Source organism: Mesoplodon densirostris, chromosome 2 (genome assembly GCF_025265405.1).
Source record: "Mesoplodon densirostris isolate mMesDen1 chromosome 2, mMesDen1 primary haplotype, whole genome shotgun sequence".
In the NCBI taxonomy this organism is placed as follows: domain Eukaryota; kingdom Metazoa; phylum Chordata; class Mammalia; order Artiodactyla; family Ziphiidae; genus Mesoplodon; species Mesoplodon densirostris.
The window spans coordinates 159,022,972-159,045,645 of record NC_082662.1 but is presented as its reverse complement, the minus strand read 5'-3'; the positions used below and the strand labels follow the sequence as shown (position 1 = coordinate 159,045,645).

Below are 22,674 nucleotides of genomic sequence, written 5' to 3'. Positions count from 1 at the left end.
TGAGTCCCTTTGATAACTAAAGGTACCTTACTGCAACCTTCCAAATGTATGGAAATGAACATAACCATACAATGCTGACAACTTGAAATAAAACAAAGAGTCAGACCAAACAAAAACCATAATAATCTGCTTCTATTTAAACACATTCAAAAAGGCATTAACTCTCTGCTTCTATTTTGATGACTTTCTGGACATATCTGCCTAAGTAAAGTTCTTTAAGTGAAGAATCTACATGTGAATATTCTTTCTATATTTTTGCAAAAGGACACTCACTAATCTCAGAAAAAAGCCCAACTGACATTGTTCTGGTTGATGACAAATGTAACTTTTGAATGATAGTGACTTTTTCTCTCAGAATTGAGTCCAAAAGTTATCAGGTTCTTAACTCCCAGAAGTTAGTTAAGATATAATTATCTTGAAGCTCTAAAAACTGAAAAATTTCACTTAAGTTTGAGGCTGACTCATTTGGCAGTAAAAACTGACCTGAACTAATGCAAGACTATTTTTAGTCTTTATTAATCTCATATAACATGAACATTCATACATTTTGCTGCAGAAATATTAATGTGTTTGAAAACAGTTTGCTCTAGACTCTGTTGGAGGGTGTTACATAATACGTAGTGTATGTACCCTATTACTTTCCTAAAAGTCAGAAAGTTCTAAATTCCAAAACGCATTTGGCCCAAGGGCTTCAGACAATGAAATGTGGACATGCAGTAGGTTTCAATAATTTTAAATAGAGGGATACATGGGATATTCTGATCACCCTTATTATCCATATTCTCATCACACCAAGCTTTTCCAAGTGTCTATTTTTATAAAATACATGTGGCATATAATTCTGTTTACAACTTTTTCTAAAAAGTGTGCAGACTTAAAGTAGCTCAAACAGAAAGCTTCACACTACTTTTGCTTAACCTGCTACTCTTAAGTTCTTTCCTTTTACAAATTGAAAACAATGTGTAAAACTAACTAGACAGTCTAAGAGATTATATGGCTTGGAAATTTGGATAATAGGGCTTCAATTTCTTTTCCTCTAAGTGAGAGCCTGGCAAACCATGGTCTGTGGGCCTCCACCTATTTCATAAACAGCTTATGCCCACTTGTTTATATATGGTCTTTCTGTGGCCACTTTTCTGCCACAATGGCAGAGTTGTGTAGTTGTGGCAGAGACCATATGACCTGCAAAGCCTAAAATATTTACTATCTGGCCCTTTATGGAAAAAGTTTGCTGACCTTTGCTCAAAGTTGATCACCCCACAATGGTACTAATACCTGTGACTATCTGATAGCCATGATTTTATAAAATAAGTTGGTTTGTCTACATATAGGGCTTATTTAGGGCCTTATGGGTAACATTTCAAAGGAAAAGACAGAGATAGCTGTCACAGACTGATATTCCCTTTCTGTCTGAATGTGGTCTCAACAGGTCAAAATGTTAGACCCTTGGCCAGATCCAGAGGGACTGAGGAATCTGGTACTTGCTGATAATATAAATCTGGTCAGAGAATGAAGAGAGAACTTCATAAAGTAATTAATCTTTATACCTACTGTAAACATTAAAGAATCCATATACTTTATGTTGATATGCATAATTCCAAAGAGGTGGGGAAATATGGACCTTAAAAATTATTCATCAGTATATTATACTATAGTTCATGTGTGCTACTTCTTGAAAAGATAAAATTATCTCTTGCCACATCGGACAAAAAGTTTCCCAGCTCAGCTGTGGCTCAATAAACTTTTATTATTTTTTGTTATTTATTTTTATTCAAAAGAATTTGTTTCCCTATCACAAAAATTAGATAACCATACCACCAACAGCAGCAAAGTCCGTAGAGTTACATAGATGGTGGAGAGTTCACTGGGTATTCCCAATGTCCCAAAGGTCATAAAGGAGGGAAAAAAAGGAAAAGAAAAAAATACTCAAAACAAATCCAAAACCCATGATGACTTTGGGGAGAGACATCACATGACAGTTTCTGTCTTCTCTTATTGTCAGCTGCAGATGTATTTCAGCCGGATCAAGTACAACTCAACTGGAGTAAACCCTTCATACCAATTCTAGCACCTAATAGGGAGAAAAAGGAATCAGTATAATAAAATAGTTTTAAAATATAGGAAGAGTTTAATCAGTCTTTATTATATTGTAAATGGAGAACCAAATCAAGTATACTTTTCCCAACTGGTTTGGCTAAAATCAAAGAATTTGAAGGGATTAGACATTAATCCATTCTTACTTTCAATTCAATAGTTGCATGAACTCTTTCAGATTAGTTATCTCCACAGTCAACAAAGGAGCCTTCAAGATAAACTACATAAAACATATAGATAAGTGAACTGACTGATCCATAGCATGAATATAACATTTTTGGAATATTATGTTGGTATCTTTCCACATTCATAAGAAAAAGTTTAAGTATACATTTTTGGAATATTATGTTGGTATCTTTCCACATTCATAAGAAAAAGTTTAAGTATTGCTGTTTAGAATTTTAATCCATTTATTTCTTGCACTGATAAACATTTTATAGTGATCAAGGTATACAGGACCTAAAATCTTGTCTTTTCCTATTGCTTCATTTATTTTCTAGTCAAGCACTTGGGTGTCGAGATATTTTGTTAGCTATTAGACTTAAAGTAGTACCTTATCATACAAAAAAGTTGTGCTAAAACTAAAAATAAGAAGAATTATACTTCAATAAAGATGTATAAAAATAAATAAAATAAAAATAAGAAGAAGCAATGATCAGTTATAAAAAGAGTAGAAGAAATGGCTGAGAAAGGACATTGAACATGTGGACAATTATGAGCACTGTCAAAAAGGATTATGTTAGATGGAGACTGTAATTCCAGGTGGCAAAGAATTAAAGGAGCAACTTATCTTTTGCCGTGCTAAGGCTTGACCTATATCTGTGCTTTCATAATGCTTTTTGTCTTTACATTTGCCAAGCAGGCTACTTTACATAAGAGGTCAATGCTGTTGAACAAAAATCTTAAGATTTGTCGCTGAGATCCTATAAGTATGTATGTAGCTTTGAGCTTTCTGTAGAAACATTAGCAATCCCAATTGCCTCAAAGGCCAAACTTGTTGAAGAATACAGTACAGCTTTTTCAATACATGCCTTGCCATGAGAATAAAGTAAAGAAAAACTGAGAGACTATAGAGAGCCACTTAAAACACAGATTCCAAGACCTTCTACCATGTTGCTTGAGGCTTCCAGAACACAGCCCTGGCTCTCTAATGAGGCTTTCCAAATAGAGAAACTGGCTGCATAAAAATAAGTATACCATGTAAATTAATTTGACTAGCTAACAGTGCAGTTCTGCTTTGAGTTTGCTCATTTCATCTCTGTAGGACAATGTGTGAGGTTTGGATTTGCTCTCTTGGTTGCTGGGTCATTCTCCACTCAGGATGAGTGGAAGGAAGCCATGGCAAAATTAATGCTAACTGGCAGGAAAATAGATACATATTATTTAAAAAATACATCCTGACACTTCTGTATCAGCAGAGAATATGTGGAAAGAACTGGTACTCACAGAATAAGTGCTAATCAAACCCATGTACTAAAAACCTCCTCCAAAATGGTGTTTTGTTTAAAAGCTCACTGCTTAGCTCAGGATTTATTTATCCAATGTACTGTGCCCAAGTGCTGAATATCCAATGGTATAACTAGATAAAATTTTTACTTCCTTGAACTCCTAACTACAAAGAAAAGTATGTGGAAAACTATATATGAATTTGGGAATGAGACTGTGAGCAAAGAGACATGGAAGTTTTCAGATTATACCAATGGCATGATCACATGATCAATCAATTTTCAACGGAACACTAGAATACCTTTTCTTCCCCTAGCAACTGAGGAAAAATCTCCTTGTCATGGAAGAGAAGGAAGAGAAACACGAGGAAGAGAAGAGTAAAATCAGAGTAAGACATTTTAAAACCTGGTAAATGTCTAAGCATCTGCTGCTGTATCTTGGATCTTGTTCCCTGAATACCCCGTTGGGGTAGCTGCACTGGCATGACCGAAGCTCAGCAGTGCTCGCCCCACCGTGAATGCTTAACAGTCTTCATCTGTTTTTCATCCTGACCACCTTTCAGTCTCTTCAGCATTCGTAAAACCTCTAACAAGTACTAGCATCTTCCCCCTAGTTGCAAGCTACCTATTCTTTTCCCCTTCAATCAAAGCCATTTCCAAGCAGACAGAGACCCATGATTTGGCATGCTCTCTAAGGCTTAGTACAACTCTACATTTCCATGTTATAGTTATAGTCTGTTATAGCCTAAAAATGGAGATGTATAAATTAGCTTACCTTAATTGTACCCTGACTGTTAGCAGCAATCAGCACATTGGACTCCTAGAAAAGAACAAGAACTTTTAGAGTATAGAGAAGGATTTCCTGGAGGGCAGTCCAGGAGAATAATTTAATCTTCATCCTTCTTTCTTCACTTCACCCTAAGACGCCAATATAATCTAAACTGGAAAACCAACTTTAACATGTTTTTAACTATGAATTATAAATTAAAAATCCGATATTTTGAGGATTAAGTTTTAATAAAAAAAATTAAGTTGGAAGCAGCGTAGGAAACTTTCAAATGTAAAGAAAAATAAGAGAAACAGATTGCCACTAGGAGGAAAGCCAAGAGAAACAAAGACTGAAATAAAAATAAGAATAACTTGAGAAAAACAAAGTACACAATCCTTTCCACAGAAAACTCCCCCTTCATTCACTTTCTCCCATAAGACACCAGTAATTGGCATAAATCTCTATTGCTAGCTATTTGGTATTAGAAAAACAAAATAAAACAGAATGTGAATATTCATCTGGGAGAAAGAAGGCTATCTTTCTTTTTAATTATTCTATCACTCACTATATGCATTTTTAACAACCTTGGTGATTACTTGAAATAGAATGCATGTGGTAACATATTTTTAAAAAATATTCTAAGCCTTAAGAAATAACTATCTCTGGAAGGTAGAAAGGGTAGAAAAAGAAATAGACAAGACTGAGTTTACCAGAGAGAATCTCATTGAGTAGGAAGAGCTAGGACATGCCTTACATTGGAAAGAGAGTCTAATAGGCTCTGAGCTTGGGAGTATAGACAAGTCTTTTCGCTTTTAAGAGCAGGCGGCCAGAAGGAGGTAAACAGACTCAAAACTGCCATAGAGGCCATATGGCTGATGGGAAGACCAAGCCCAAATAATAGCTTTCAAAAACAGAGAAAGTGGTCAAACTTCACTGAAGGATAGGATCTGTCTGAATACCCTACAGGTTTAATCAGAAAGTGATGAACAGAAGAAAGAAAACTCTTGATCTGTATTCTGGGAAAGTTATTTCAGCCAATTTGAGTTAAACCTTAGTTTCTTTGATACAAGGCATGTGTGCTCTACAAACTTCTACATTTCTATCTTTTAACTTTCTCTTTGATTCCTAGTAGAGTTACTTTTGAAAAATGCTCACCTTGTTGCCACTGGTGAAGAGGAAGTAAATAATTTCTTCCACTAACCCCCAAATTTGGGGGATCAAAATATTCCTTGAATGCAGTCAGTGGTGATAGCATCAATAGTCAGTTGTATCAAGAAGGAATAAAGACATATGTTTCTTCTGGAGGTGGGCATGGGAATTGCTGATGATGGAGTCTGGAACACACAACCCCCAAATATGGCACCGTGGCATATTGAATATTTCAAGCCAAAGGAGTTTGAGAAAATGGCAGAAGCAGGAAGGTCACCCTGACCTCCCATATCCCTCACCCTTTTCCCCTAAAACAGGTCATAAAACCCTCATGTGGGAGGTGCTCTCCCTATAACCAGAGTAAAGGAGCATCCTTATCTCCAACGACAAAGGAATGCTAAGAAGAATCCAAATAAACAGGCCTTGCCAAGTTTCCCCGAAGCTTACTACTCCTGAGTGCAATTACCTCACACCCCTGAACCTATCACATTGCTACATGACTATCCACTCTTCACAAACACAGCAGAAAATACACAGGTCTATATCCTTGGGTCTTCTTTTCCTTATGAAGTCTCCCACGTCATGTAAAACATATTAAATAAACCTGTATGCTTTTCTCCTGTTAATTTGTCTCTGTCAGCATAATCTTCAGACCCAGCCAAGGACCCTAAGAGGGTTAGGGAAAACTTTTTTCTCCCCTACACTGATATTTTCCTCGCTGAGCTTTTCCCTTAAATCAGCACATGTATTCTTGAAAATAGTAACACAGGTAATATAACATTCACTAGTAGAATTAGTTTTAATATCTACTTCGGGGAATTATGGGCTATCACTGGGGCTGAATGTGCATAGAATTAATACTTCCATATTGCAGGGGGTGTGGTTGGAATAAGGGATATTCCCAAATGCCCCTTATTTAACTACTCTTTTAGTAAACTGAGTTCAGAAAGTGGCTGGAGTGAGTTTGAGGTATCCTTAGGGAACATAATAACTCACTCTGAGCTTCTCCAGACATGGAATTTCTATGTCTGCCTCAGAAAACAAAAAGAGGCACTGTGGTGTAATGTGGATTTCTTTCTAGCAAGAACTTTAAACAAGCTGTGTTACATCACAACTACCACCAGAGAAGCCAGAAATGATTCTTCTGTGAGCACCATCCAGAAATGAAGCTACAAACAGATTAATCTGGTTTCTGTTTGAAGAAAGACTCCTGTCTCCAAGAAAGCAATTACCATCATTAGATGCTGCAGTCACCAAGAATTGCTCCCTCTGCTATGGGAATACATAATGTCAGGATAATGAAAAATTTATAAGCCAAAGCTCTCTCTCTTTCTGCCATTTTGGTTCTAGTCACCTTTTAATACAGAAGAAGGTAGAAAAACCTGGTGGAGATGAAGATGCACCTTGAGGGTAAGGGAGAATCCACTTCTGCCAGTTATAGAGATTATGAATGACATAAATTTGTAATTCTTAGTGGAAGAATGTTTGAAAAATGTGATATATTATTATACAGTATGAAAGAGTATGCTCAATACATATTAAAAAAATCTAGTTAGATCACCACATAAGAGGGATTTGAAGTCTGTACAATTACTACACTAAACCCAAGAAGGAAGACATCTGATGACTACCCAACATAAATAAACGATGTCTTTTTATAACCCGAGGACTATTATGGCATTAAGAGGTGGCCATATTAGGTGCTACCAGAGGTAACTCTAAACACCTTTTCCTGTGGAGACAGATAAAGATCTCATTTACAAATAAGCCAACACAGAAAGTGATTTCCCAGTCGGAATCGTCTTTTAGGACTAACATATAGGTGACAGAGTGTCCAAGGAAATTTTAGAAACACTCAAAACTATTCAAATTAACAAACAATGAAAGAAAAATAATAGCTTCACTTCTCAGTATGCCCCTCCCTCCAAAGACCATGAACTTATTAAAAAGGGATTTAGGATTAAACTGTCTTTCAGATAGCTAGATATTAGCTTAAGATAAATGAATTTTTACATGCAACAGAAAAACAAAACCAGGTGTTTTACTTTAGCATAGAGGTACAGAAGTGATATGTACAAGGTTATCACTGTAGGTTTTGAGTGATTCTTGTTTGCATTTTGAATGACTAGTAATTCTTAGCTGTAGCTGTACCCTGCCAGAGCCCTAATATAAGTTCTGGTTGAATACGTTGTTTTTACTTGCTAAATAAAATTAAAATGCCAGCCAGTAATTCTCATTACTTTCTCCCTCTTTCTTGGAAACAGGCAGTTTTGCTGCAAAGGCCTCCTCAAGGTTAAGATAATAATGCAACTACTATTTTCTTCTTAAGATAAAGAGATTAAGAAAAGCCAAAAGAAAAATTAGCAGCAAGTTTTTTATAAAAGTAGAAGACACGGGCTCCCCTGGTGGCGCAGTGGTTGAGAGTCTGCCTGCCGATGCAGGGGACACGTGTTCGTGCCCCGGTCTGGGAGGATCCCACATGCCGCGGAGCGGCTGGGCCCGTGAGCCATGGCCGCTGAGCCTGCGCGCCCGGAGCCTGTGCTCTGCAATGGGAGAGGCCACAACAGTGTGAGGCCCGAGTACGGCAAAAAAAAAAAGGTGGGGGGGAATGTAAAAGACTTAAATAGAAACCTCAACTAAAATAGAGTTGGAAGACCAGAAGGGGCAGCTCTTACACCCTATGACGAGAGCAGAGCCCAAGAGGAAGAAGAAAGACTCTTTCTTCTTGCCTGCCAAGAGTTCAGCCAATGAGAGACAGTCACAACTCAGCCAATAAAAGGACAAGGACTCTTTGTTTACTATAGCCCTCTCCACTTCCTTTTCCCCTCTGTAAAAGAGTTCTCCTCTCCATTTTGCTGGGGACTTGCACGTGACTCACCATAGTTGCAAACTCTGAATTGCAATTCTTTGATGATCCTGCATAAACCCACTTTTACTAGAGAAGTAACTGGCAATCACTTTTAGGTCAACAATTACATATAGAGGAACACGATCACCAATTTGTCATCAGAAGCAATGCAAGCCAATACGATATATCTTTTAAAGATGATGAAAGAAAAAACCTGTCAACCCAGAAATATTATTTAAAAATAAAGATATTTTGAGACAAACTAAAGCTGAGATAGCAGCAGATATGCACTGTAAGAACTGTTAAAGGAAGTTCTTATAACACATGAAAACTCAGATTTAAACAAAATGATGAAGAGTGCTTGAAATGATCAATATGTGGGTAAATATAAAAGATGTTTGCTTATTTATTTTTTAATTTTCTTAACAGATAATTGCCTGTTTAAAGCATAAATAATAACAATACATTATGTTATGTTATAATAAACAGAAGTAACATATAGGACAGCAAAAGTACAGAGGATAGAAGGGGAAAATAGATGTATATTGGAAGGTTCTTCCATAATATAAAGTGGTATAATCTGATGACAGACTGTGATAAGTTAAACATGAATATTATAAACCTTAGAGAATCCACTAGAAATGTAAAAGAAACAGTAAAGCTAATAAGCTATTAAAGGAGATAAAATGAATTATAAATACTCAATTAAAAAAAAGAGGAATACAGGGACAAAGAACAGATAGGACGAATAGACAACAAAAAGCAAGATGTCAGACAAATACCCAACAAGTAAATGTAAATACTACAATTAAAAGGCAGAGATGATAAGACTCGATAAAAGAGCAAGAGCAACTCTATACTGTCTATAAGAAACACACTTTAAATTTAAAAAAAAGATATTTTTAAAATGAGAAGATATACCATGCAAACATTAATCATAAGAAAGCTGTGATGGCTCTACTAACATCTGAAAAAGTAGACTTCTGACCTAAACAGACATTTCTCCAAAGAAGCTATACAGACTGCCAACAAACACATGAAAGGATGCTCAACATCGCTAATCATTAGAGAAATGCAAATCAAAACTACAGTGAGGTATCACCTCACAACAGTCATAAGGGCCATCATCAAAAAATCTACAAACGATAAATGCTGGAGAGGGTGTGGAGAAAAGGGAACCCTCTGGCACTGTTGTTGGGAATGTAAACTGATACAGCCACTATGGACAACAGTATGGAGGTTCCTTAAAAAACTAAAAATAGAACTACCATACGACCCAGCAATCCTACTACTGGGCATATACCCAGAGAAAACCATAATTCAAAAAGAGTCATGTACCACAATGTTCACTGCAGCTCTATTTACAACAGCCAGGACATGGAAGCAACATAAGTGTCCATCAACAGATGAATGGATTAAGAAGATGTGGCACATATATACAATGGAATATTATTCAGCCATAAAAAGAAACGAAATTGAGTTATTTGTAGTGAGGTGGATGGACCCAGAGTCTGTCATACAGAGTGAAGTAAGTCAGAAAGAGAAAAAAAAAATACCATATGCTAACACATATATATGGAATCCAAAAAAAGAAAAAAATGGTTCTAGAGAACCTAGGGGCAGGACAGGAATAAAGATGCAGACATAGAGAATGGACTTGAGGACACAGAGAGGAGGAAGGGTAAGCTGGGACAAAGTGAGAGAGTGGCATGGACATATATACACTACCAAATGTAAAGGTAGCTAGTGGGAAGCAGCTGTATAGCACAGGGAGATCAGCTGGGTGCTTTGTGACCACCTAGAAGGGTGGGATAGGGAGGGTGGGAGGGAGACACAAGAGGGGAGAGATATGGGAACATATGTATATGTATAGCTGATTCACTTTGTTATAAAGCAGAAACTAACACACCATTGTAAAGCAATTATACCCCAATAAAAATTTTAAAAAATAATAAATAAATGAACTAGTACTTGATAAATAAAAAAAGAAAAAGAAAAAGAAAAAGTAGACTTCTGGGAACTCCCTGGCAGTCCAGTGGTTAGGACTTGGAGCATTCACTGCTGTGGCCCACCTTCAATCCCTGGTCAGGGAACTAAGATCCCACAAGCTGTGTGGTGCGGCCAAAAAAAAAAAAAAAGAAAGAAGAAAAAAGAAAAGGTAGACTTCAGGACAAGGAACATAACCAGGAATAAGAGTAATATTTTATAATTAAATAAGGGTCAATTTAAAAAAATGCTAAATGCGTATATATATATGTAAAACAGAGCTTCAAGATACACAAAGCAAAAACGGACAGAACTGAATTGGAACAGATAACTCCATACTTGTGTTTGCAGATTTCAACACTCTTCTGTCAATAGTTCAAATAATAAGTAGAGAGAAAGTCAAAAAAGTTATAAAAGATGAAAAATAGTATCAGAAACAAATTGAACAAATTAATATTTACATAAAATCTTAAATGGCAAAAATATGCATTCTTTTCAAGTGCCTGTAAACTATTTACCAAGACAGACTATGTGCCAGACCATTAAACAAATCTCAGTACATTTAAAAGAATGAAACTATACAAGTGTGGTCTCTGACCAAACAGACCTAGAGCAGAAATCAATAACAAGAGACACCTGGCACACATCTCCAAATATTTGGAGATTTAAAAACACATTCTTAAGTAACTCAGGGCTCAAAAAAGAAATCACAAGGAAATGAGAAACAGTATTGAACTAAAAGATATTGAAAACACAATATATTAAAACTTATGTAATACAGCTATAACAATGCTTAGATAGAAAATTATACCTCTTAATGTCTATATTAGTAAAGCAGAAAGTTTAACAATTAATAATGTAGTAACTTGCAGCTTAACTTAAGAAACTAGGGAAAAAGCAAATTACACAAAACACAAGTATAAATATGGTAGTAATAAAAAGCAGAAACCAATAAAATAAAAAGACAAAAATAGGTAAAAATTATTAAAACCAAAAGCTAGTTCTTGAAATAAAGTTGATAAATCCCTACAAAAAGAGAGAGAAAATGTAAGGTAACAATATCAGGAATGAGGGTATATCACTAGACATCCTACAGATATTAAAAAAGATAGAGGGGCCTCCCTGGTGGCGCAAGTGGTTGAGAGTCCGCCTGCCGATGCAGGGGATACGGGTTCGTGCCCCGGTCTGGGAGGATCCCATATGCCGCGGAGCGGCTGGGCCCGTGAGCCATGGCCGCTGAGCCTGCGCGTCCGGAGCCTGTGCTCCGCGACGGGGGAGGCCACAACAGTGAGAGGCCCGCATACCGCAAAAAAAAAAAAAATAAAATAATAAAAAAAAAGATAGAGAATAAATAGAAACAACTTTATGCCAATAAAGTTGACATATAGTAAAATAAATAAATCCTATGAAAGATGCAATTCCCCAAAATCAAAGAACAAATCAGAAAATAGAGGAAGGAACACTTCCAAATTCAGTTTGCGAGTCAAACAAAGCAAAAGACATTATTAAAAAATTACAGACCAGTTACCTTTATAAACAGATGTGTAAACCTTAACAAAATCTCAGTAAACATAATTCAGCCATAAATAAAAAGAATAATATATCATGCTCAAGTGGTTTCTATCCAGATATTCTAGTTGGTTTAACAATTTTTTTAGACAATGAATGTAATTAATATTTTTAACAGAATAGAAGAGAAAAATCATGTAATTATAATTGACATGGAAAATGCATTTGACAGAATTCAACACATATTCATAATAAAAACTCTCAGGAAGCTAAGAGTAGAAAGGAATTTCCTCAAGGTGATAAGGAATACCTATGAACAACTTCCAGCTAACATTATACTTAATGGTGAAATGTTCAACTCTTTCTCTCTCTCAGACTGGGAGCAAGGGGAGGATGCCTGCATTCACCACTTCTATCTAACACTGTATTAGAGGTCCTACCCAGTGCAATCGTCAAAGAATTGCCTTTATTTGTAAATGACATGGCTGCCTATGTAGAACATCTTTAAAAATCTTCAAAACAGCTGCTAGAATTAATACACTGACCTAGTAGGGTTGTCAGATATAAGGTCATTATATCAAAATCAATTTATTTCTATAACTAGCAGTGAATACTTAGCAAATGAAAATTTTTAAAAACACCACCTGTAATAACATCAAAGTATAAACTGCTTAGAGACAAACCTAAAATATAAGTAAGACCTACATGTTGAAAATTATAAAACAACACTGAGAGATATTAAAGAATACCTAAATAAATTGACATATATACCATATTCATGGACCAGACAGTCCCATAAAATAAGGATGGTTTTATGTATAAGCCTTGGTACTCATGATGATAAACAACTTTTTTTTTAACCTGAAGAAATAGATACCTATTAAACAAAATCAGAATATACCCCTTTCCTTATTTAGTTTCTTTTTCCAAATGTTAATAAGCATTATGTTAAACTGACTTCTCTTCTCAGAATAAGAATAATAATTCTGCAGAAAAAATGGAAATATTTTATATTAACAAATCAAATATTTAAACCAAATGGAAAAATTCCTATAAAAAGTTGATCAAGAAGAAATAGAAAACATGAATCATCCTACAGGCATTGAAAAAAAAAAAAAAGAATCAACTGTCAAAAAATATTTCCACCTCAGGCTTACACGATTTTACCTACAATTTCAATCAAACAGTCAAGAAAGGAGTAATTCCAATCGTACACAAATTTTTCCACAGGAAAGAAAAGAAAGGAACACTCCCTAACTTGTTTTATGAAGCTAATGTAACTATAAAATCAAAACTTGACAAGGAAAATGCAATAAAGAAAAATTATAGGCCAATGTTATTCATGAAAATAGATGGAAAAATCCTAAACAAAATAGCAGGAAGTCAGTTTTAACAATGTATAAGGATAATACATCTTAAACAAGTTGGGCTTATTCCAACAATGCAAGATTGGTTTAACATTAGAAAAAAAAATGTTACCTATTTTTACATCAATATTTCAAAGAGAAATATATCATCTTCAATAGGTACAAAAGAAAGCAATAATATACTTCAGCATTCATTTATGATAATAAATCTTAACAAGCTGACAACTGAAAAAGAAATTTCCTTCTAAGGGTATCTACAAAAATCCTAAAGCAGAAATCATATATAATCATGACATATTCAAAAGTTTTCTCTTTGGTGAGTAACAAGATAACGATGCCAGATATCAACATTTCCATTCAGTATTATACTAAAGCTCCTGGCCATTGGAATAAGTCAAAATGAATAAAATGTATCAAGGTACCAAAATTGGAAAGGTAGATTAAACTTTCATTACTTGTGGATCATATTATTATGTACATAAAAAAATTCAAGAAAATGTAAAAATGCGTAATTAAAATTGGTAAGAGTTTAGCAAGATTGCTGGATTTAAAAATGGGGACAATAATGCACCATTCTTCAGGGACTGTTATGATACCTTCTTTCTCTCTTAAAATAAAAAAATGGTTTACTTGAATAGACAGAATACATGTGTGGTAAAAATCTGAACAGTACAAAAGAATAGAGGAGAAGTGAGCATCTCCCACCTCCCTGTTCTGAGTCCCTGGAGCAATTACTATGATTAGATATGAAATCTTTCCAGATAAATTAGCATCATTACTGTGAAGTTCAATTGTATGGTAATTATCTACTGATTCTTTCCTCTTCTTATCTTGTTTGAGTTTAGGGTATCCAACAACTCTACTTCCAATTTGGAATTTCATCCTTGTTAAAGTGACAAGCTATATTTTATATTCAATTCTAAGCCCCTAGATCTCCTAAGAGAGGTCTTTTGGCCTCTCTTACCAGAAAAAGCAGCTCCACAGAATTCACTTCTGTATTCTGGGACATATTAGTAATTGGCCATCAGAACGAAATGGGCCTAAATCTGTATCCCTAAAGTCAAATGAACAAATATGCAGACAAACTATGCTATACAGAGAGCTCAAGTGGCAGAGTGGAATAAACACAGTCACTGTAGTCAGAAACACTTGAGTTCAAAGCTCTAACACTTCCAAACTACGTCATCTTGGACAAGTTACCAAACCTCTCTGAATCTCAGTCTCCTCAACTGTAAAATAAAACTGAGCTAATGAAAACTGAGCTAATAGAGCTAAGGGAAGGGAAAAGGGGAAAGGGAAGAGGGAAGAGGGAAGAGGGAAGAGGGAAGGGAAGGGAGAAAAACTTGACGGCTTCGCTGGTGGCACAGTGGTTAAGAATCCGCCTGCTAATGCAGGGGACACGGGTTTGAGCCCTGGTCCGGGAAGATCCCACGTGCCGCGGAGCAACTAAGCCCATGCGTCACAACTGCTGAGCCTGCTCTCTAGAGCCCATGAGCCACAACTACTGAGCCTGCGTGCCACAACTACTGAAGCCTGCACACCTAGAGCCCATGCTCTGCAACGAGAAGCCACCCAATGAGAATCCCATGCACCCCAATGAAGAGTAGCCCCTGCTCGCCACAACTAGAGAAAAGCCCGCACGCAGCAACAAAGACCCAACACAGCCAAAAATAAAAATAATTTATTTAAAAAAAAAGAAAAAAAAAGAAAAACTTGAGCTAAGTGAGTTGTTGTTATGATTAAATGAGACACATATGTATCTGGCATATAGAATGCATCTTATAAGTGATTGTTTTTAAGTGAGGGAAAGTTCTTTTTAAAAAAGAGAAGGTAGTCAAAACTGTTAAAAATCATGAGAAGATAAAACATTGTTTAATAATAATAGGTTATTAGATTTGGGCATTAGATGATATTAGTGACCTCAGAGGCAACTCTACCTAATGGTCAAAACTGTAGGATTAAGGGCCTTTGCACAAGTCCCTGGAGCTAACTCAGCCTTTAGAACTTAGCTTTGACAGAAGCTTCTGGAAAAAGCTTTCCCTCATCTACAAGGTGATATGGTAATTCACCAAATTGCTTCTACAGAGAGAATAAATTCCATTATCCCACCACTTTCAGGATATGATAGTGGCTTCACCATAAAGTTAATTAATTTCATGCCATTTAAACTCATCTATCATTATCCATCCATTTATCATCATTAGGGTAGATATTACATGCCAAGCATTGTGCTGGGTACTGGAGTTCTGAAGATAAATGAGACATGATGTCTGATCTTGAGATTATAAACTAGAAGGGGAAATGGACTTTTAAAAAGAAAACTACTACGTGTATTATTATAGTATAAGAAATACAGAGTTCAAAGGGTAACTGAGGAAGCAAGAAGGAAAGTGGGAGAGATGAGAGGTTTCACAGACAAGGCCACAAATGGAACATGGAAGAGTAATAGTTGAAATTTCTCAAGAGAAAAGATGGAGGATATTTTAGGCAAAGGGACATGGTCATGGAAATGCCACGAGTTTGAAAGAAAATGATGCTTTGGGGTGATGAGAAATTGTGAATCAGCCTATGTATTAGTTGATGAGATAAGAACAATAGGTTGGGGTAAACATGCAAACTAACTCTCTTATACCAGAGTGAGGATTTTATTTATGGATAACAAGGAGTCAGTAGCAAGGAGAAGATAGGATTAGATTTACTCTTGGTGTTCTATTCCCTCAGTGATGTCTCAACCCCTGACCCCAGCCCCCAGGCCCTAGGGTCACCCTTAATCCTATCCCTTAACAAAACTCTTCAATTCACATGTATTAAGTTCAGCAACTAAAATTCTTGGAAAAAGTAAAAAAATAAAAAATAAAAAATTTAACTGTGTGCCAGTAGGTGAGAGATAATAATTGTATCCTCAAAATAGTTCAAAAGATTTTTTTTGAAGTGAATATACTGAATACCTTTAAATAAACATGTTTGTAATACGTGAGGTCAACTTTAACATTTTTAAAAGGAAACTGAATACAGAAAAAATACTGATTAAATCGTTTAATAACCTATCTAACTGAACTCTCTACTTCTAATCTCCTCTCGTTACAATGCACTCTACATAACTGCTACGAAAATATTCTCGTGTGATAATCTCCCTGTACAGTGGGCTTTAGCAGCTTACTACTCCCTATAGAAGACAGCCCCAAGTTCTTTTTCTGTATGGTATTCCAGACTGTATACTCTGGTACCTCTCCAGCCTCATTCCCCAAGAGAGTTTCTATCCCAACTTCTTATGTGTACTATATTAAAAGTTTCCTACACATCTGTTATGGTTTCCCTTATCCACACCTTTGTTCACACTTTTCTCCAACCCGAAGGCAGTGTAGCAGAAAGAGTATGCGTTTTGGAGTGAGGTAGACCTGGACTCAAATTTCAACTCTACTACTCCTTATTCAGTTGTGTTCTCTTGGGTAAATCAGTTAACCTCTCTGAACCTCAATTTCACTTGTAAACAGACACCAAAAGTATATAACTTAAAAGATTTATAGTGATGATCTTGAATTAAGATAACACTTATTATATAATGCCTGGTTGGTAGTAACCAGATGCTGGTTTATGGTCTTCTCTCCAGATATGTCTTTTCATTGTCTTAAGCCTTCTGCAACTCTTTTTGTATTTATGAAGACCAGCACAAAAGCCAGTATCTTCATAAAGCCTTTTATAATTCTCCCATTTGGAAGTAATCTCTCCCCTCTAGGACCAATATTTTCAGGGATAATTCTCTTGTAAGGATTTCTTTCATTCAGGCTTATACCACTGTTATTTGTTTAAAAATATTTGTGTTTACTAGGTTGTAAACCATCTAAATGCAGACATTATATTTTTTACATTGAAAAATTAATATCTGATCAATTAAAAACAAGTAGCTATCTAGCTATGTTGATTAATGTATAAAATATTGAAGATGACAGCAACATTTATTATTTATCAATAATCATTTACCTTGGGTTCCCCACCTATCTCAATACTTTCTATATATTTTTTTCTAATTTTATTCCACAATATTATGTAGAAGATACCATTGTTCTGATTTCACAGAAGACAAACTGAGGCATGAAAAGGTTAGTAACTTGCTCAAAGGTTCAAAGCTAATATTTAGAGGAGAGAGGAGAGGAAGGAAGCCTGGCAACCTGACTCCAGTAATCTTAATCAGAACATCACCCTAAGACAGAATTTAGAACTGACACATGCCTCCACCCACCATTTAGATGTTTAAAGCACAACCTGGCTCAGTAAGGATCTCAAAAATTTCAGAAACATTTTCTACCCCAAAACAACTTTATGGTCTGTGTTGTAAAACTAAGGAAGGAAAGTTCCTTGAAGCTCTTTTTGGGGGGAGAAAAACACCTAGACATATAATCTTTAAAACTGAGTCTCTCTTTCAAGTGATAGAACACTATTAGTGACATGGCAAATGTGAAGTATACTGAAATACTATTCACATTTGTCCTCTAAAAGCAAGAGCTGCAGTTGAGATAGCTAGCAAAAACTAATATAAGCGGTCTGTCTTCAAGTTTGTCCTACAAGCACTGAACTTTCTTCTTAAAGCGTTCACTAAGTTAAAACTGTACATGCGTTTTAAGCCCTTTAGACAAGCACTTGACATGATGAAAAAGATAAATCACTATGTATGACATACAGTATCTGCAAATACAATTCCCTAGGGGACAAAGAGCAATGTAGAAGATGGCTGAATTTAATATTCTTCCTTAAAGATATACATATATTTTTGAGGAATATTAAAAATATATGAAGAAAGAAGTATATAAAAATTTGAGATAACTAGCCTTCAAACAATAACAACCACATTATATCTGTTATATCACAATCTACCTTATATGTTAGTTCCTTAATATTCTCTCCGTAGAGGATCTTGTCTTATTTGGTATTCTCTTTTTTATGAACACAGATATCTTGTTTGCTCATTGCCAATAGTGTTAATTTGGAGTACGACTGCAGTGTTACTACAAATAAAAGACTATACATACTTCAGGTTCTTTTCATACCAAGGTTATAAACACAAAAATAAAAGTAGGGTCTTTTGCCTCATTCTTTTCTTTCTTTGAGGTGGGGTGAGAGGGTGGTAACATTTGTATTCAAAATGCATCTTGAAAATTAAAATGGCTTTTCTCCTCACATAGGAATTCATGGATTCTGTGTAGAGCTGAATCTGATTTTCATTCAGGATCCTATAGCCACAGAACACTTTCAAATGAATTTGCCCTTTAAGTTTTTCTGTTTATTTATGACCTACAGTTGCCTATGAGCATCCTCTTCCTCTCCTGTGAGATGAAATGCAAATATAATATGCAAAGATTCTTAGGAGGTTTTCTTCCATCAATGTTCTGTTAAGTAATACTATTCAATTGTCCAATTTTTCCACTCCTTTGTATTCCCTTCAAACCATCCCAAAGCCTTTATATACTTCCCTATGGTACCCTCTGATTTATATACAAAGAAAGAAAATACTCCAAGTGCTAACATTTTGTTGCTTCACCTTCCGGAGCTGTAGTGGATTTCCTGACAGGCAGAATCATTCCTCTATTAAAACCACTTACAGAGGTTCTCTTTTATCAAGTTTCTCTTGTTCTTTTTTTTTTTTTTTTTTACCCAGGCTTGCTGTCTTCAGAGATGCCAGGACCCAGGGTCAGTCTTTGCACAGCTGTTTCACTTGTTCTACAAATAGTTATTGAGCTCAGTGTCAGGCTCTAGCTTCAGTGCTGGGGATGCAGCCATGAGCAAAGCAGATGGGGCCTGCCCTCAAGGTCTTTTTATTTTTAATTTTTTAATTTAATTTTATTTATTTTTTTATACAGCAGGTTCTTATTAGTCATCCATTTTATACACATCAGTGTATACATGTCAACCCAATAGCCCAATTCATCAAACCACCATCCCCACCCCCTGCCGCACTCCCCCCTTGGTGTCCATGTTTGTTCTCTACATCTGTGTATCTATTTCTGCCCTGCAAACCGGTTCATCTGTACCATTTTTCTAGGTTCCACATATATGCATTAATATAGGATATTTGTTTTTCTCTTTCTGACTTACTTCACTCTGTATGACAGTCTCTAGATCCATCCACGTCTCAACTAATGACCCAATTTCGTGCCATTTTATGCCTGAGTAATATTCCATTGTATATATGTACCACATCTTCTTTACCCATTCGTCTGTCAATGGGCATTTAGGTTGCCTCCATGACCTGGCTATTGTAAACAGTGCTGCAATAAACTTTGGGGTGCATGTGTCTTTTTGAATTATGGTTTTCTCTGGGTATATGCCCAGTAGTGGGATTGCTGGGTCATATGATAATTCTATTTTTAGTTTTTTATGGAACCTCCATACTGCTCTCCATAGTGGCTATATCAATTTACATTCCCACCAACAGTGCAAGAGGGTTCCCTTTTCTCCACATCCTCTCCAGCATTTGTTGTTTGTAGATTTTCTGATGATGCCCATTCTAACTGGTGTGAGGTAATACCTCACTGTAGTTTTGATTTGCATTTCTCTAATAATTAGTGATGTTGAGCAGCTTTTCATGTGCTTCTTGGCCATCTGTACGTCTTCTTTGGAGAAATGTCTATTTAGGTCTTTTGCCCATTTTTGGATTGGGTTGTTTGTTTTTTTAATATTGAGCTGCATGAGCTGTTTATATATTTTGGAGATTAATCCTTTGTCCATGGATTCGTTTGCAAATATTTTCTCCCATTCTGAGGGTTGTCTTTTCATCTTGTTTATGGTTTCCTTTGCTGTGCAAAAGCTCTTAAGTTTCATTAGGTCCCATTTGTCTGTTTTTGTTTTTATTTCCATTACCCTAGGAGGTGCATCAAAAAAGATTTTGCTGTGATTTATGTCAAAGAGTGTTCTTCCTATGTTTTCCTCTAAGAGTTTTATAGTGTCTGGTCTTACATTTAGGTTTCTAATCCATTTTGAGTTTATTTTTGTGTACAGTATGAGGGAGTATTCTAATTACATTCTTTTGCATGTAGCTGTCCAGTTTTCCTAGCACCACTTATTGAAGAGACTGTCTTTTCTCCATTGTATATCCTTGCCTCGTTTGTCATAGATTAGTTGACCATATGTGCGTGGTTTTATCTCTGGGCTTTCTATCTTGTTCCATTGATCTATGTTTCTGTTTTTGTGCCAGAGTTTCTCTTGTTTTTGGATCTCGGAGTTACACACATTTCACTTTTGTCTGGATCTGATTTATCAGGAGAGTCCCCCAATTTGCCCAGAGTGGTTATTTACCTTAATACAGACATAGATCTATGCTGCACATGGGGAGAGCCCACAGAAAGATATTCAAACATTGGTTCCAAGATGATCTCCAATGGTTTTTAAATAAATGCCACTGGTAAGACAAACAGTTTTTTTTGTCCCTGACCTTTCTTTCAGCATGTGGTTTTTCAGAAATGACTTAGTAAAAATGTATGTAAATATGTCTAAGAGAGAATGAATACAAAACCACAATCTATCAATAAGAGGTCCTGCTCTTTAAAATGTTACTGTCAGCCTTCCTGCATTCTATAAAGGATCTAAAACTGAGTGAATTAGTTGTTTGAACTGTATTTTCAAGACAAACAATAAAGAAAATTTGTGATCCTAGAATCTAAGGTTCTCATTTTACTTATCTCATTGTCTCATTTTACTATCTTACAGAGATAGTTAAAAAAACAAAAAACAAAAACAAAAACAAAACACCCCAAAACAAAAAATAAACTTCTACCATCATCACATGACTATTTGTTGAGAACTATAGGCCAGTTACTTTGTTAAGGACTATATAAATTATTTCACTTAATCCACATACCAATCTGTTGTATCTATAACAGATATTAATCTATTTTTATCCTCAATTTACAAAGGAAAAACATGGTCTTAAAGGGACTTAATAACTTGTCCAAAACCATACACACAACTATAGCATAGTAAAGCCATGATCAACATATGGATACTGATAAAGTACACCAATTGATGGTTTTTAGCATATTGATTTGGTAAGTTTATCACATGACTGGCCCTGACCTGAATTTATAAACTCAGAAGGGAAGGAGAAAGAGTTTTAGGTGAGCATTTGATATGTATGGGAGAACCTCAGCTCTCAGACATTATATATGGATATTACATCTTAAGTCTCATATACCTAGATTCCTAAAAGCCTTATTATACGAAGAATTTGGTCTTTTGTTTATCTCCCCACAAGTATGATTTCAAGTAATATCATTAGAGAAAGGACTTGGCCACAGAAATAAGGTGGAAGGGAGTATACTATGTAGTCAGTACAGACAGTGGCGGTGCCAGGCTAATACCCACCCCTCCAATCCAATTTAAGATCTTGGAGACTGGAGTTTCTTCATCACAAGGGAACACTTGCAAGATTACCCAGTTAAACATAAATGCTCTCTTTCCTCCCTACTGGTATCCTTTCGTAGGATGATACTGTGTCCCTTTCTAATCCCAAACTATAAAGACTATTATGAATAGAAACATGTAGTCATAATCTATGATTAACAGAATGGGTCATTATTTTAGTAAAATATATTACCTTCATCACACTTCAACTCTTTTTGATTCATTTAAACAAATACCTACTCTTTTAACTAACTTACCTAATAGGAGGAAATGAATTATACTGCTAATCGAAAGAACTTCTAGATTTGCTGGCTGGCTTATTATATTTTCAATTCTAAAATTCTTAAGCTTTATAAATAAGAGTTTTCTATAAATAATGAAAGTATTCCATATTGAAGATTTTTTATAATCATTCTAAGACAAGGTGGACCAGATATTTTTATGGCAAACAGATGGTGTTCTAGGTGCTGGATATCTCTTACATTGCATGACTAGATTTAAGAAACAGTAGCATTAATCAGACAGAAGACATAAGTGCATATGAAATTCAAAATTTATCTAAAGGTAAAAGAGCCGAAGGTGATCGTGAATATAAACACAAAATGATAGACCATTAAATTTTACCACTGGAATCTGTCTGTACCAAATAAGTATGAAAATCAGCATTCATTAAACATAATTTGGTATAACGTGCTTCTCTCTCTGGGAATACAGCCATATACACATATACAAATTAGTCTAGTGAGTATAATTTCTTTGTAGGGCTTCCTCTAAGATGTTTGGCTATTTTGAAACTTTAATACAGCAAGAACTTACTCAAACTTCAAAGTAGTAAAAAATCACGTCTAAGTGTCCGTTTGGAAAGATATGTATGTATAGACAGAAACACACAGACACAAAAAAGACAGACAGACAGACACACACACACACACACAGAGAGAGAGAGGAAGGAATCACCTACCTACCTACACCAGAATCACCAGATTACCATATTTCCTCTCTGCCCCCAACTTACTTGTTTTTCTGATAAGACCTAATCATTTTATTTGGTATCCAAAGGAACCTGCATTCACAATTAGAACATTCCTAACATGCACTGTTATCAGGGGTGGT

General features: G+C 35.6%; 1 protein-coding gene across 3 annotated transcripts in view; it reads right to left on the bottom strand.

The window, feature by feature from the left end:
• Nucleotides 1-1,742: 1,742 nt before the first annotated feature.
• COP1 (COP1 E3 ubiquitin ligase) overlaps nt 1,743-22,674 on the bottom strand; it is a 230,194-nt gene continuing 209,262 nt past the window's right edge. For all 3 annotated transcript variants that reach the window (XM_060091213.1, XM_060091217.1, XM_060091214.1), the window contains 2 exons: nt 4,315-4,359; nt 1,743-2,071 (listed from right to left, as the gene is read on the bottom strand). In XM_060091213.1, the coding sequence (XP_059947196.1) occupies nt 2,054-2,071; nt 4,315-4,359 (63 nt within the window). In that variant the 3' untranslated portion in view covers nt 1,743-2,053. The remainder of the gene's footprint in view (nt 2,072-4,314; nt 4,360-22,674) is intronic.